This window comes from Archocentrus centrarchus, chromosome 18 (genome assembly GCF_007364275.1).
Source record: "Archocentrus centrarchus isolate MPI-CPG fArcCen1 chromosome 18, fArcCen1, whole genome shotgun sequence".
Taxonomy (NCBI): Eukaryota; Metazoa; Chordata; class Actinopteri; order Cichliformes; family Cichlidae; genus Archocentrus; species Archocentrus centrarchus.
In genome coordinates this window covers 17,204,389-17,220,279 of record NC_044363.1, presented here as the reverse complement: position 1 = coordinate 17,220,279, position 15,891 = coordinate 17,204,389, and the positions used below count along the sequence as shown (strand labels likewise).

General features: G+C 41.8%; 1 protein-coding gene across 2 annotated transcripts; it reads right to left on the bottom strand.

Moving 5' to 3' along the window:
* Window positions 1-36: 36 nt before the first annotated feature.
* Window positions 37-13,590, bottom strand: LOC115797250 (vang-like protein 2). Of its 2 annotated transcripts, none has more exons than XM_030753771.1 (8): window positions 13,285-13,590; window positions 9,286-9,627; window positions 6,602-6,725; window positions 5,880-6,487; window positions 2,752-2,888; window positions 2,359-2,494; window positions 1,781-2,027; window positions 37-1,531 (listed from the first exon to the last, which is right to left on the bottom strand). In XM_030753771.1, the coding sequence occupies exons 2-8, from the start codon at window positions 9,588-9,590 to the stop codon at window positions 1,274-1,276; spliced, it is 1,815 nt and encodes a 604-aa protein (XP_030609631.1). In that variant the 5' UTR covers window positions 9,591-9,627; window positions 13,285-13,590; the 3' UTR covers window positions 37-1,273. The 2 variants fall into 2 exon arrangements, with proteins under 2 accessions (XP_030609631.1, XP_030609632.1); XM_030753772.1 differs by having other exon boundaries at window positions 38-1,531; window positions 9,286-9,523; window positions 13,285-13,588.
* Window positions 13,591-15,891: the final 2,301 nt, after the last annotated feature.

Sequence of the window (15,891 nt, the reverse complement as noted above, 5' to 3'; positions counted from 1 at the left end):
TTAAAGCAGTTCAACAGTGTAAAGTAAATAATCTTGTTTTAAGAGACCGTGACCTGTTGAGACAAGTATTAGAGGTCAGTTTTAGTACAAAAACAGCAAAACAACTGATAAAAAATTTTTTTAAAAGAAGAAACACTTCAAACGTGTATGTGAATTGTTCATAAATGACAAGACTACATGACTACATGTCCTGCAACTACTATAACTGGTGAATTTAACATTCAAGCAAAAGCACAAAAAAATATATTTTTGAACACATTCTAAGCAAATTAAGGACAATTAGTATGGTGTAAACTCAACAATTTACAGGCTAAGCGTCCCAAATTTACATTAAAGTTTGTTTACAGGGGTTTGAAGGAATACTATGCACGAATACTGCATATGGACTTCTATGACCCGCTTGGGGCATTTATTTTTAATCCAACTGGTGATCCACCTACGTTCAGTCATGCACACACCAGTGAAGTACAGTGACTACGTACATTCACTTATTTTCTTTTGCATTACATTTATGGCTGCAGGTATGATTGATGGGAGCCAATAAAAGCTGTAGCCATAGTGTTACTTATAAAAGAACAATTCTAAATTGTGTTATCACTACTTGGAAATTTCAGATTCATTGGAAAGAAGGTATTTCCCCTTTTCAGTTAATATTTCAATGTAATAAGAATTCAAAGAAGGAAGAGTCCAAAATTGTTTCATGTCTCCTCATTTAGGCAATGAAAGCAGTCTATAAATGTCAGGTAGCATTTTTATTGTCTGAAAGGAACTGAACAAGACGCTCAAGTAAAAAATAGAAAAAAGAGAACCAAGCTGAAGCCTGAGGAAGCCTTTCAAGTCTGATTGTACACAAAGGTCAGCACGAACAATAAGAATATTTTTGACACCCAATCAATACCCTATGTGGATTTATCTCAGGTGGACAGTAGATGAATGGTTCAGGAGTAACTAATTTGGCCAAAGTCTAGTTTAAAGCAAATTTCTGACCAAACAAAATGGAACAAGAGGAAGTAGAAACAGGCCTGCAGAAATTAATAGTCATCAGTTTTCGAAGCAAGTGTGAAAATGAAAGAAGGTCAGTGGTCTGTTGTTGCTGTGGCCTTGGCGTGTTTCTATGTTTATGTCAGTGCAGCCTTTTCCGTTTCGCACTCCTCTATGATTGATAATTATGGCAAGCAGATTTGTCATACCACAAAAACAGACATACAGCCCCCTGATATTACTTTTGATTCACCGTCCTCCTCCTTTGTCTTGCCCAATGACCTTTCTCCTCCTACACAGACGTCTCTGACTGAAGCTTCATGACAAACTTGTGGCTTTTGGGGTCAATGAACTCCTCGGCTAGGCGCAAGAAGGGAAGTGGCGTTACTGTGACAACCAGAGAAAAGTCAAGGCGTCGCAGGCTGAAGACCTGGCCTTGACACAAAGAGGCGGTCACTGGCTCCTCACTCACTAGAGTCCACTGACGCCCTCTGTTGTTGTCCAGGTACTGCAGGGTGGGACCAGGGGCGAGGTAACGCTCTAGGAAAGCCTTTAAAGACAACAGAAAATGTGCAAAAATGGTTTGTGAATGATGACACGAGCAAACTCAGTCACAGTTTAATGTGGTTAAACGTGATTTCAAAATAAAATACTGCCTTAATTTCAATTCAATCAGATTTAATGAATTTATAAGAGAAAACTGTTCACATATTAGGAGAATGTGTAAACCACAGAAATAAAAAAAAAAAAAAAAAGTCTTATTAAAAGGAAATCATGCACATGAAATAACCTTCCTCACCCTGGGGGTCATGTTGTGCGTAATACAGAACTGCAGATGGCTGATGATGCTCTCCATGCTGTGGTAAGTCTGCTGCCGGGTGGCACGCAGGTACTTCTGCATGGCCCGCGCCATGGGGGCAAAGATGGCCTGAGCTGCCTCCCTGGGGTCCATCACCTCCCGCGGATGTTTGGGAGAGGACGTAGCTGCGTCTTCCTCCTGATGACGTCTGATGTGGGTGAAGGCTTCTTCTACTGTCACCACCAGTCTGTGAGGATTAAAGAGAGCAAGAGTAAAAGCATAAAAGTAAAATATTAAAAGGCTTAAAAAAAAAAAAAGAAAAGAAAAAAAATCGCTTTTTGAGTGATCATATGGTAATGAACTGATGCACTGTCAGCTACAGTCAATAAATTTATAATGTTTAATACCCAAAGGTTAATAAAACAAATTAAAAAAAACCTGACCTGAATTTCACAAATATTTTGCCCCCTCCTCGTCTTTGGGTATGTTTATATGACTTTGGTTTGATAGGAAGGCAGATCCTTTTAGGCTTAAACTAGCATGAGTGTATTTTTGTATTTGCATGTATCTGTTGATACCTGGCTTTGCGTTTGCGGACTTTGCGCTCCACCTCTGCCTCCTCATAATAGTACTCGTTGTGGGAATTGTCTCTTCTCCGAGCGGCGGCTGCAATCATGGCTCTGGACTGCCCTGTGGAGTTATTGGTGCTGTTCTCTGTCAACACAAACACTTCATTTCATTTGTGGGCAGAGTTACCCGGGTAGTTCTGATACTTCAGGTGAGCTTATCAGTTATTATCCTCTGTATAGTTCAGAAAAGTTCAATTAAAAGGCTCATGTTTATGTGTCAATTTCACTACTACACTGAAGTTACAGTTTTATATCTGAAAATTCCTGCTTTTTTTTTTAAATCCAGCATCATTTCTTTCAGTTGGACTGATAAACATTTCTCTGATGAGAAGATTTAATCACCTTCGCCCAGGTTGTAGACTTTGAAAGCAGACATTTTCTTGGTGAGGATGGACTTGGGCAGGTTAAGCAGAGCAGGGTTATAGACCGGGAAGTCACTGTAGTACTGATCGAGAACACACACTGCGGCCCTCTGAATACTGCATTGCAAAACAAACAGAAAGTTTGTGAAATTTTCAAACACAGAGCTGTTATCAGCGTCAGCACCCTTGACATCCTCATTACTTCCCTTCCCCAGAACAGGAAGGAAAAGTAACTGTCACTCAGTCTGAGCACCACCCACAAACAAGCACCGAACAGCTGCAGCAGAGCGAGGACATAAATCAAAGAAAGCACGAGACAAAGAAAAGGTGCCCATCAGTGCAATTCTAAAGCATGTGCAACAACAATCCTCTTTACTGTGAAGAAGCAACTATAAGAGCCATACTGCAATGAGACTCACTGGCCACTCCATTAGGTACACCTATTCAACTGTGCATGAAGGCAAATATTTAATCAGCCAATCACATGGCAGCAACTCAATTTATTTTGTAAAGACGACCTGCTGAAGTTCAAACCGAGCATCACAGTTGGGAAGAAAGGTGCTTAAAGTGATTGAATGTGGTATGGTTGTTGGTGCCAGGCAGGCTGGTCTGAGTATTTCCAACCATTTCTAGGGTTTACACTGAATGATCCGAAAAGGTGAAAATATCCAGCGAGCAGCAATTCCCTGAGTGAAAATTACTCAAATAACCATGCTAGGCAGAAGAGCATCTCTGAAGGCACAATATTGACACTATCACCAAAATTGTGCAACAGAAGGCTGGAAAAATGTTGCCTGGTCTGATGAGTCTCAATTTCTGCTGCAACATTCAGATGGTAGGGTCACAATTTGGCATAAAGAACATGAAGACATGACGCCATCATGCCTTAAATCAACTGTTCAGTCTGCTGATGGTGTGTGTGTGTGTGTGTGTGTGTGTGTGGGTGGGTGGGTGGGGGGGGGGGGGGGGGGGGGGGGGGGGGGGGGCTTTTCTTGGCACACTTTAGGACCCTTAGTACCAACTGAGCATCATTTAAGCACCACAGCCTCCCTGGGTATTGGTGCTAACCATGTCCAACCTTTATGACCACAGTGTATCGATCTTTGAATGGCTGCTCCCAGCAGGATAAACACACCATGTCACAAAACTCAAATCATCTCAAACTGGTTTTCTGAACATGACAGTGAGTTCACTGCACTCAGATGGCCTGCACAGTCATAAGGAGCTTACTGCAGGAAACAGGTTCAACTAAACTCCGTTTATTAACTCGGAGATTGGAAACTGAGTTTCCTGTTCAAGAACAGCTGATCAGATATTTCAATCAACTCTAAGCATGTTCACACTGAAAGAATAATTCTAATCAGCTTGGGCCACACCCAAGCAGACTGGTGACAGACCAAATAAAAGTTTGAAATAAAATATAGAATTGTTTTTATAATGTCCGCTGTAATCATTTATCCAACTTGAATTCCCATTAGACAAAGCTGGAATCCTAAATTTACATTTTAATCTAAATTTTCAGCTCCAACCTGACAAAATGTAGGAGACAGAAACTGAAGATAAAATTTGGAGAAACAGATCAGACACAGTTTACTGATCTGTGACCTGTGAGTTTAGTTACCCAGATAGCCGTAAATCCTTGGGTGGATCTGCTCTTGAGTCAGACTCATTGTATTTAAACAGTGATTCCTACATTAAAGCTTTCCAGTGCAGGGAAGCTGACAGTCTGACAGCTGCGTTCCTGTCCACAGTGTCACACAGTTAGACAGATACAGATTTTATTCTGTATAATCTGAATAAATAATCATAATAAATCCATGATGTATCACTGTCTCCGTCCTTCTGCACTGATGGCTGAATGACTGTGGAAGCTTTCATGTGAAGTACACAAACTATCATCTAACTGGCATTTCAGTTTTTGTAAAAACGTAACTTCTACAAAGGAATTTGGTCCTCTGTGTTCTTTGACAGCAACCTTTTGAATGAGGAAATGAATCAGACTGTCAGTCAGCTGATTCAGGTGCAGCAGGAGGGGTCAGAGAGAAGCAGAAACCCAGGAATTTCCCTCATCTCAGGGTGAACAAACTCACAGCTAAACCTGCTTCCTGGAATACGCCCCACATCCCAGTCCAATAGAGCATGTTTGCGCTGCGGTGGAACAGGAGATTCTCATCATGGATGTAAGGCAAGTAAATATGTATCAAAAGTGTGATGCCATCATGTCAATATGAACCAAAATCTCTGAGGAATGTTTCCAGCACCATATTGAATCAATGCCGTGAAGAATGAAGTCTATATCATATACACAAAAAACAAAATGAAAGCAACTATTGTTCATTTTGTGTTGATTTCATATCCCGAATAAAATGCAGATGCATTTTCTCATTTTCCCTCTTCTGTTGTGACAGGCGTCTACCCAACCCAGAGCCCCGTCCACCCAGAGCCCCGTCCACCCAATGTAACATACCCAAAAATGACTGTTACTATGATTTTGGAGTTCTATAAATAAAATGACCACCTAATTATTTCCATGTATTTTGCTGTTGCGTTTTTAGTTGGATCAGTCTGCTTGGATTCCCAGAACACAGTTGCAGCTTCACAGCAGAGTGAAGAGTAGTCCAGCTGAAGTGTAGACATGACCTTCTAACCATTTCTAGAAAACGAAACCAGCACCATCCACGTGATCAGCAGATCTTATCAGATTGTTAAAACCACTCGGTGTGGTTTGGTTGGTAACTGCAAACAAACTGGAGAGATGACTGAGCCTGAGAATTTGTGCAGCGCACTGAGGTAGAGTTAGAGTTAGAGTCACAGCTGTAGCGCTGAACAGTTATAATGACACTGAGTGGAAAGTTCCACAACAAACTTTGGACTTTTTGTGGGGTGATCCTAATGTGGTACGGGACAAATTATGCATTAAGTGTGAAACAGTGTTTTTTTTTAACTCTTAAGACTCAGTCAACTTAACTTATCTAAACAGTGATGAAATACTGCCCCCCACCATAAAATGGCCAAACTTCATGTCAAGTGTCACTGAAACATGAAAAGCATTATTTCAGAGAAAGGTTAATAAATAAAGAGAAATCCTGATTTTCCACACTTACTAACCTGAGATGCCCCACATTGTAGAAGCGGCTGACTCCATCTGTGCTCCTCACAACCTTCAGACAGAAAGCAGGCTGCAAGTGTCTGACCTCCAGCAGCACCAGGGCCAAGTACTGAATGAATAGCAATGCATCCACCAAAGATGCTGCGTAGCCCACAATCCCCCTGTAGTCTGTCTCTCTGGGCTCCAGCACTCGCACTCCATAGAAGAGCCAATAGGACGCCACAAAGAGAAAGACTAGTGCAAGCAGCAGGCAGCGAAACACAAAGAAGCGTGGCAGAGTGGCTCTGGCTGGGCGGAGGAACAGTGCCCACGTGGAGAAGAGGAGGATTAGGAGCTTGAAAGCAAGTGAAATGTACAGGCCTTCACACGGAGTGCCGCAGGGGTCCAGCGAATCCCGCCACAAAATCTGCGGGATGGCCAAGAAGGCCAGAGGAGTGATCAGAGAGATGAGCCCCAGAACCACACCCAGCGCTGGGCTGATGTAACGCCGGCACCCCAGTGGCAAAGAGTCCTCTAAGTCCTTAGATAGCCGTGTCAGGTCCTCGTTCGAGATGCTGTCCACGGAGGTGCCAGTGACCACTGTGGTGGTTTCACCCCAGTTGTCATCCTGAAGGAAGAGATCCGTGTTAGAGTTGCTACAGCCAAGAAAAACACTTGTTACAAGACAAAAAAAATAAATAAATAAAAGAACAAACAAAAAAAAGTAAAATGGCACACTCACCCTGTCATCTTCTCTGGGGGAATCTGCATCCAGCAGCGACTCCCCCGGAGCCTGAATGACCACCGATTTCTCTCCACGGAAGCTGCCATCACGAGTCTTTGAGCGATGCCTGTCCCTTCTCTCCCTGGATACCCATACAAAAAAAAAAGTAGTTAAATCAAAATCTGCTGACATGAAGCATGAAATAAGTGTCATCTGTTAGTGTGATGATGATTCTGCAGTAGCTATTGTGGTCAAACTCTGGCAATGAGCAAAGCTATAGAAGACAAAATAAGACAATTTCAAGTCTGGACATTTTATCATCTACTGTACTGTTAATGTGAATATTTAAAATAAGTATACAACACTGCTTTATGTTACCAGAGTTTAGTTTCTCTGATTTTAACAGTTGTATTATTATTGCTATATGGTTGCTCAACAGTATGATGTCATAATACAGTGGTGTGAAAAAGTATTTGCCCCCTTCTTGATTTCTTACTTTTTGCATATTTGTCACACTTACATGTTTCAGAACATCAAACTAATTTTAATATTAGACAAATATAACCTTAGTCAAGGTTTTGGTGATGATGATTTTATTCATCAAGGGAAAAAAGTTATCCAAAATTACGTGGCCCTATGTGGAAAAAAAAAAAAGCCTAATAACTGGTTGTGCCACCCTTGGCAGCGAGAACTACCCAAGCTTCAGGTCATGAACTGATGGATGGACATTTTCCTTCTGGATTTTCTGGTAGGGAGCAGAATTCATCGTTTCATCAATTACAGCAAGTCACCCAGGTCCTGAAGCAGCAAAGCAGCCCCAGACCATCACACTACCACCATCATTTTTGATTGTTGGTCTGATATTCTTTCCATGAAATGCTGTGTTAGTTTTATGCTGCAACTGGACTCAAACCTTCCAAAAAATTCAGCTTTTGTTTCGTCAGTCCACAGAATATTTTCCCAAAAGTCTTGGTGATCATCAAGATGTTTTTGGCAAATTTGAGACGAGCCTTTGTGTTCGGTTAGATCAGAAGTGGTTTTCTCCTTGGAGCTCTCCCATGGATGCCATTTTTGCCCGGTCTCTTTCTTGCTGTTGAATCATGAACTCTGACCTTAAGTGAAGCAAGTGAGGCCTGCATTTCTTTAGATGTCTGTGTAGATTCTCAGTCATCCAGGTCATAGTAGTCTCTGGAGCTTGAAAAAAGGCGACTGGACTTCTTTTTGTTTCTTGAAGACGTTTCACCTCTCATCCGAAAGGTTTCTTCAGTTCTCAACCAAATGGTGGAGAGACCCAGGTATTTAAACCCCTGTGGGCGTAGTCCCCTGGAGGTGGTTATGACCCTCTATTGTTCATGTGCGTAAACACATGTGCCCAGGTGTGAAGAGAGGCATGGGTCATTCAATCAGTGGTTTCAGTTGAAACCAATTTAGGACTTCACTCCATTGTTTCCTGTGGCCTATTGAGGTCACCTGAACAAAGGTGTGAATGGGGGTTGAGACATCTGGGAAGGGAGCTCAGGACAGCACTGTAAGCGGGGGGAAGTTGGTGACGTAGTCCACCTCCTCTGTTCAATGATGGTTGTTCACAGTGGACATAGATGGCTTCTTTCACTCCTCTTTCAAACCATCTGTTTTCCCTGTCCAAAATGTGAACATTGGCATCCTCAAAAGAGTGCCCTTTTTCCTTCAGATGCAGATGTACTGCTGAATCTTGTCCTGTCGAGGTGGCTCTTCTATGTTGTGCCATTCGTTTGTGAAGAGGCTGTTTGGTTTCACCAATGTAGAGGTCCGAGCACTCTTCACTGCACTGGACAGCAGACACTACATCGCTGATCTTGTGTTTGGGGGGGTTTGTCCTTGGGATGAACCAGTTTTTGCCTTAGGGTGTGAGTTGATTTGAAGTATACTGGGATGTCATGCTTGGAGAAAATTCTTCTGAGTTTCTCTGACAAGCCTGACACATATGGGATGACAATGTTCTTCCTCTTGTCCTTCTTATTCTCTGTAGTTTGTGTTTGGCCTTCATTCCTGTGCATCTTGGCTGATTTGATGAAAGCCCAGTTGGGGTAACCACATGTTTTGAGGGCTTTCTTAATATGTGTGTGTTCCTTTTGTTTCCTTTCTTTAGATGCTGTTCTTGGCTCTTTTGGGACCTCCTGGATTTGTCGATGTGCTCTTGGAGGCTTTTTGGTAGGCCGGTCACTCCTGGGAAGGTTCACCACTGTTCCACGTTTGGTCTATGTGTGGATAATGGCTCTCACTGCGGTTCACTGGAGTCTCAAAGCCTTAGAAATGTGTTTGCAACCCTTTCCAGACTGATAGATGTCAGTGACTTTGTTTCTCTGCAGTTTATTTAGATCGTGCTAGGATGTAGGCTAAAAGGTCTCAAAAAACAATACATCATGTTGTCAGACAGGATCTATTTAAGTGATTATTGATTAAACAATTCTGGCAGTAATCAGTCTGTTATAGTAAGACTGATTCTGGAGTTGTGATATTGAACTCTGCTATGATTGAAACGTTGAACCATCTTTAGAATGTGGATTTAAAGACCTCAGCTTGGGCTTTCAGAAATGCTCCGCCATTTTAAAAAGAGAAAAAAGTTAAATGAGGAAACAAATGAGAGAACAGTGATGAAACAAATCAAACACAAACATTACACTACACTGCAGCTCAACTTGATTCTTTCTGTGATCTTCTACCTGTGTTTGCGGGAACTTCTCGAGTGCGATGACTTGTAAGAGTAGCCCGAGTACGTTGACTCGTTATCCATGTCAGTGGTCGGCGGCGGGTGGAGTTTCCGTGCCACTCCTGTCCCTAAACCGCCCTTGTCCCAAACCACTCCCAACTGGCTCTTGCAGTTGCTGATGGACTTGGAAGAGAGGGCCAGAGGGAGGCGCAGCAGGTCCACTTTACTCCTGAGGAAATCTATCTTGGAGCCTTGGGAGAAGAAGGGAGGATGAGGAGGAAGACACAGGGAGAGATAAATTATAGATAGAGTGAGCATTTGGAAAAGGCATGGAGACCACTCGGGAGCGAGAAAGCTGAGAGGGAAGAGAGATGAAGAATGGAGAGAATGAACAGAGGAGGAGGAGGCAGAAAGATAAATGAAGAGAAGGACAGGAAAAAAAAAAAGATAATTTGTCATGTGAGACAGAGCTTAAATAGTCTCAGAGGGACACATACCAAGGAATGGAAAGAAGAAGAGAGACGGCATTGTTAAAATGTTGGCAGTCTGAGGCGTATGAAAGAACATAGCTGGAACCATTCTTCCGCTTTGAGGGAGTTTTTATGAGCAAACTGAGTGATTTGGACCCAAGTGTGTTCTCAGCCAATGAAGGGCAACTACACCACCTTCTATTCTTAGGCTGCGAGTCTCCAGTGAGCAGCACGCACAGGAGCAGAGGCCCAACATTGCAGCAGCTCTAAAAATGTTCCTCCTCCTGTTTTAAACGTTTGCAACTTAAAAACTTACCCAGTTTGATATTTGTTAAAAAAATTTTTTTTTTAAAAATAAGAAACATGCATTTTGTTGCTTTTTAAAGTCAGCTGGATTTAATTGGGTATATTTAATCTTCCGCTGTGTTTTGTTATGGCTCGATCTGAGATGCATTCTCGTCCACATTCCCCAACTCTCCCCCGTGGTCTCCTGGGGTAACAGAGCTTAACTACTACAATGGGGATGAATGGGAGGCTAGTGGTGAGAAAAGACAGGAGGGGGAGCGGTTGCCCTGGCAAACAGAACATCAACTCAGCAGCACCCCGTCCCTTTCTCTTATCCCTCAACACCTCAGAAGACAAAAAAAAAACAAAACAAATTTTTTTGCTTTTTAAACCAAGCAAATCTGGCATCATTGGACAGACATTTCTCTAAATCTACAGACTTACCTAAAGTCTGCTTTTGTTTCCATCCAAACAGCTGGGTTACTTTCTCATGGGTTTTCCAAACTGGCTGTAGAATAAAAAGACACTTAATCTAATAACAAATTTCCTCGTGCTCTCTGTTTGTGCTGTGACCTGGAGCCAGTCCTCAATATTAAAGCCTTCAGGTTTTACTAACGGCTTTCATGTGATTCACACGTGGACTTTTCAAGACGGACATTTTTCAAGAAGGCACATCAGTAGTTTGTAATCTTTAAGAGATCTGACATCCTTGTGGGGCTGTCTGATGTCTACAGATGGCCATGAGACATTTCTGACACTAATATATCAATATTTCTCTCATATACTCATTTATTTGTGTTGTGGTTGCAATTATTTTAATCACACAGCCATGAGAACCACAGCTTCCAAATATGGAACCAACTTCCATATTTTTATTCTTAGACTTCACTCGAGCAGCTTTGGATAACTCACAGTTCAACGTAATCCTCATTTTATATGTATATGAGGACTTGGTGCAGTGCCTCACTTCATCCACTGCTCAAAACAAGCCCCCCCCAATTAGACAACTTTATTCTCATTGGCTGCCCGCAGCAAACAAAATATTTCAAAAACAGGTGGGAGGGGCTTCTTTGTTCTCAGCTGCAGCCTTATCAGTGACTGTATTAGGGATATATGGTTGCACTGACATAATAAAGAAAGGAAAGAATCTGAATCCTAAACTTTTTGATTCTTAGTGAGCAAAGCTGTCCTAAACCTCCCTCCCTTCTTTTTGATTGGTTGCCCTTAATAACAGAAGACTTAAACAGCAGGTTTGTGCTCAAAGCTAGAGTTGTGCGCATGAGTTCATGATATGAGTGATATCTGCCCTCACTGATGTCATACAGGGACAAAAATAGAAAAAGAAAACTGCCTGAAAGTTTACAGATTTTGGCTCACAGAGAATACTTGTACATACAATGACTTGAATATTTGAAACTTTGGTCATATTTAATATGAATATCTACCAGTGTAAGAATACTAGGTACTGCTTAATGTTATTATTATTTTTTATTGAACATCTTTGAAAGGCATCATCATCAGTGTTACAACTGATGCCAGAAACACCAGAACAAAGGTTGTGAACACTGCATGATTTTATGAGCTCAACACAAGAAGCACACTGTGTAGATTTCAGTGTCCATGTGACATAATGGCACTAAGAACATTTTTATTTTTCAGAATAAAAGTAGCTGAAAACTGGTAGATAGCTGATAACTTGTCCTTTAGGTGTACGAACTAGAAATGAACACAGACTATTGACTAAGAGAAGAACACTTTTTTTTTTAAACCAGCTCTGTTCCATGAAATTTATTCCATACGGCGTAAAATTCTTACATCCTTAAACAGAGAGATGGCCTTATGGACTACCTGCCACATGCCGGGCAGAGCACTCTGCCAACTTTCTGGATAAAAATGGAAATCACAATGACCTAACAACTCATATCCCCTAGTGACACGGTTAAAAATTATCTTCAGATCTGCTGCAGTTCGTGCACAGTTACCTGGATTCCTTTCATCGAGGGGAATGACAGCCAAGTGTTTTTATTACTCAAATTCTGTCTCAAACGTGGAAAAATGAGTATGAGAGTGGGAGTTACAAACCATCAGGGCTGACTGAGATACAGCCACTGTTAGCACAGTGCAAACATCGATGGATGTCCACGACTACAGGAGTTGTATGCTCGTGACATATGTTCGTGGCATATGTAGAATATTATATTATCTCTGCAGACAAACATTAAGTGAATGCAAATTCACGGTTACAGAGTTTCTCACAGACTGGGAACTATTTTGTTGTGCCATGAACGTGAACAAAACCATCCACTCTGACAGGAGACAGTCAATCACATTGATCACACTGACGAGATGAGCCACCCCCACTGTGATCGATTCATTACTGATTGATTTACACTGGAGTCCAATTTCATGTGCGATTTTCCACATGCAATGTGGAAATGGGACTGCCAGAACCAAAACTGAAGGGTAAATCTGAGTTGCCTGTCTAAAAGTCCAGTGTTTTTAGGCTCAGTGTTTACAAGTGTTTAGTGTTTACTAGTGTCAGTTTCTGCTAAAGCTGTGAGATAATGATCTGTGAACAGACATTTTTAAAGGGTTTTCATTGCCTTTATATCACCTAATGTCCGTAATGTTTAAATCAAAGAAATAGAAAACCTTTTTTTTTTTTTTTACAGGTGTAATTTTGTCTTTTAGGAATTAGTTGAAACGCTTTCTTCTGATGAGTGTTTGTCGCTGTCCAGCCTCAGGGGCCTAATTCTGTGACTCCCAGGGTCCTCCAGGCCTCCGAGTGGCAGTGGGCCAGCTAGGTGTGGCTGCCGCCTCTGTCCTGTCTCCAGGAGGTAACCATAACCCTAGCAGTCCAACACTGCAGGACTTTACAAACTGCAGTTGACATTATAAACTGTGAGTTTTCTGAGCAACGGTTGCGCTTAACGCTATTTGACTTCAGGCGCCGGGTCAAAGTGAGTCAGCGCTTAAGACAAAGCAGAGCATGTATCGGGTGAAGTGATGCTGCTGTGAGCGACAGGCTGGTGAGATGCAAACTCAGCCCGCTTGCATGCGACCACAGTGGAAATAAATCTACCAGGCGCGCCGCGTAAAGTGCGTCCTTTGGCACACTGTGCGTAAAGTCCACGGACGGTAAACTTAACAAGACGCGGGTGCTGAGCACCGGCAACTATTACCTGTTGTAGTTTTCGCACTGCTGGAGAAATTCATTTATAATAATACCTGCATGATGGGTTTCCCAGAGTTCTTACCTTTCTCCCTGAAGGAAACAGCAGCAACCCGCAGCACAAAGAGCAGGTTAGCGGCAGCAGCGGTCCGGACTCGTGTGTCCAACAAAAGTGATTCGAAATGCTCCGAAATTCACTTTCTCTCCGCTCTCCTCTGTCCGCGGTTTACACGCACATTTAAAGCCGGAGCGGAACCTGAATCTTCGCCGGGCACACACTTAGTTTTGATGAAATCATCCCACCGAAAACACACAACACGCTGCGAGTCAGACCTCATCCCTGCTCTGCATCTGCTTGGAGCGGGGCCCCCGCTGAGCTGAGGGGGGTCTGTGCGCACGTACAGCACCCGCTGAGAGCCAAAGCTTCAGCTCAGAATACATTCTCAGCTTCCGGTAATGATTTTCATAATAAAACATATCTCTAAAACCTTAAAATCTTTTCTGAATGTATTTACACAGCCCTCTGTTTACATTCATTATCTCTTAAAATAGCTACTATATTTCATCAAAACTGTACTGATGATTTTCTATCTGTCAAAGAGCCACATTTAAAAAGTAAGGGGCCTGATTATCTGTTCCTCATCTTACTTCATGTATACAATATAATGTTAGAATAGTGAATACTCATATTAAACACGGCCATGTTTCAAATAATGAGTTAGAACATGTGCATGTGAGCCAAAAGCTTCATGATGCACTAAGGTCTTGGTATCATGCAGTTTTCTACTTTCATCTCTTTATGATTGGGCCAATATCCCTGGCATCATAATCTCACACACACAGCTCTGCTGTGAGCAAAGAAGCCCCTCCCACCTGCTCCTTGAGACCCCTGTTTACGAGGGGCAGCCAATTAGAAGAAAGCTGACTCAAAGCGCCTTATGTTGAAAGTTAAAGACCCTACATGACAGAGAAAACCCAACCATCAGAGCACTTAAAAAGGAAGAGAGCTCAAACAGCTTGTTTTGGACAGAGGATGAACTCAAGAGCTGAACCAAATCCCAGTACAACATTAAAAAATAAATAAATAAAAAGTATTTTCAATTATGAATCATGCTAAATTTATTTTAGTCCAAGAACTAAAACATAGAACTGGAAAGCTGTTGCTGAACCTGTTGGTTTTTGTGGACTGTTCACAAAGCTTGCTGTAGATGTCGCTCATGGTGGGAAGCGAGACTCCAGTGATGTCCTCAGCAGTTTTCACGACCTTCTGCAATGTCATTTATTGAGCTAGTTCTAGATAAAATATTGCCTTTAATGATTTGGTGTAACTTATTGTACTTTTAAACTTTTTTTGAACAAAAGATAGCTTCTTGCTATCTTCAGCTTTGCAGGGCTCACCACTTTTTTTTTTTGGCTCTTCTGCTTGCTTGGTTTTAGCAGCGCTTACCACAGGATACAAAATAGAACCCTTTGTTCTTAAAACTCTGGTGTCAGTCTTCACTTTATGTTGTGGCTTTTGAGCCAGGTCGTAACACCTAGATTGACACTTTTAGGCCATGTTTGACGTGTGTGTATATGTGTGTATATGTAAATATATATATATATATATATATATTTATGTATATAGTGCTTATGTATATGTGTATAGTTTTTTGCTATTTTATTTTATTCTATTGAATTTTAGTTTTAGTTTTTAGTTTAGTTATTTGTTCTTACTCATCCTTTTCATTTTTTCTCTGTATTGAGCTGCTGTAATGCACAAATTTCCCCGTCGTGGGATCATTAAAGTTTTATCTTATCTCTTCTTATCTCTTAAAACTTTAGCAACCACCCCCCCACCCCCTTTTTTTTTTTTTTTTTTTTTTTTTTAACTTTGTCAATTGCAACCAATCACAAGGGACTCAGTGCTCCTCTACACTGGCTCATTTTTTGTGTGTGTGTACCAGAAAAATATGGAATATTTTAAAGCCATTTGTGTCTAATTGATTACTCTGAGGTTGCTGATGTGCAGATGCAGCAAATGTTCTTGCTGAAAATATGAAGTTTTAAAAAAAAAAAATAGCACAACTAAATCTCTTTGATTCAAAGAGTAACTCATAATACTGTATCACCCCAACAGAGCACTTCGCTCTCAGACTGCTGGCTTACTTGTGGTTCCTAGGATACTTAAGAGTAGAATGGGAGGCAGAGCCTTCAGCTTTCAGGCACCTCTTCTGTGGAACCAGCTCCCAGCTTGGATTCAGGACACAGACACCCTCTCTATTTTTAAGATTAGGCTTAAAACGTTTTGATCAAGCTTGTAGTTAGGGCTGGATTAGATGACCCTGACCATCCCTTGGTAATGCTGCAATAGGCCTAGGCTGCTGGGGGGTTCCTATGATGCACTGAGTGTTTCTTTTCATTCACCACTTTTCACTCTGTTTATACCCCACTCTGCATTAATCATTTATTAATCTTTGTCTCTCTCTCCTCACCCCCAACGGTCATGGCAGATGACTGCCCCTCCCTGAGCCTGGTTCTGCTGGAGGTTTCTTCCTGTTAAAAGAGTTTTTTGTCCCCACTGTCTCCAAGTGCTGCTCATAGGGGGTCGTTTTGGCTGTTGGGTTTTCTCTGTAATTATTGTAGGGTCTTTACCTACAATATAAGGCACCTTGAGGCGACTCTTTGCTATTTAAATAACATTTGAGAAAGT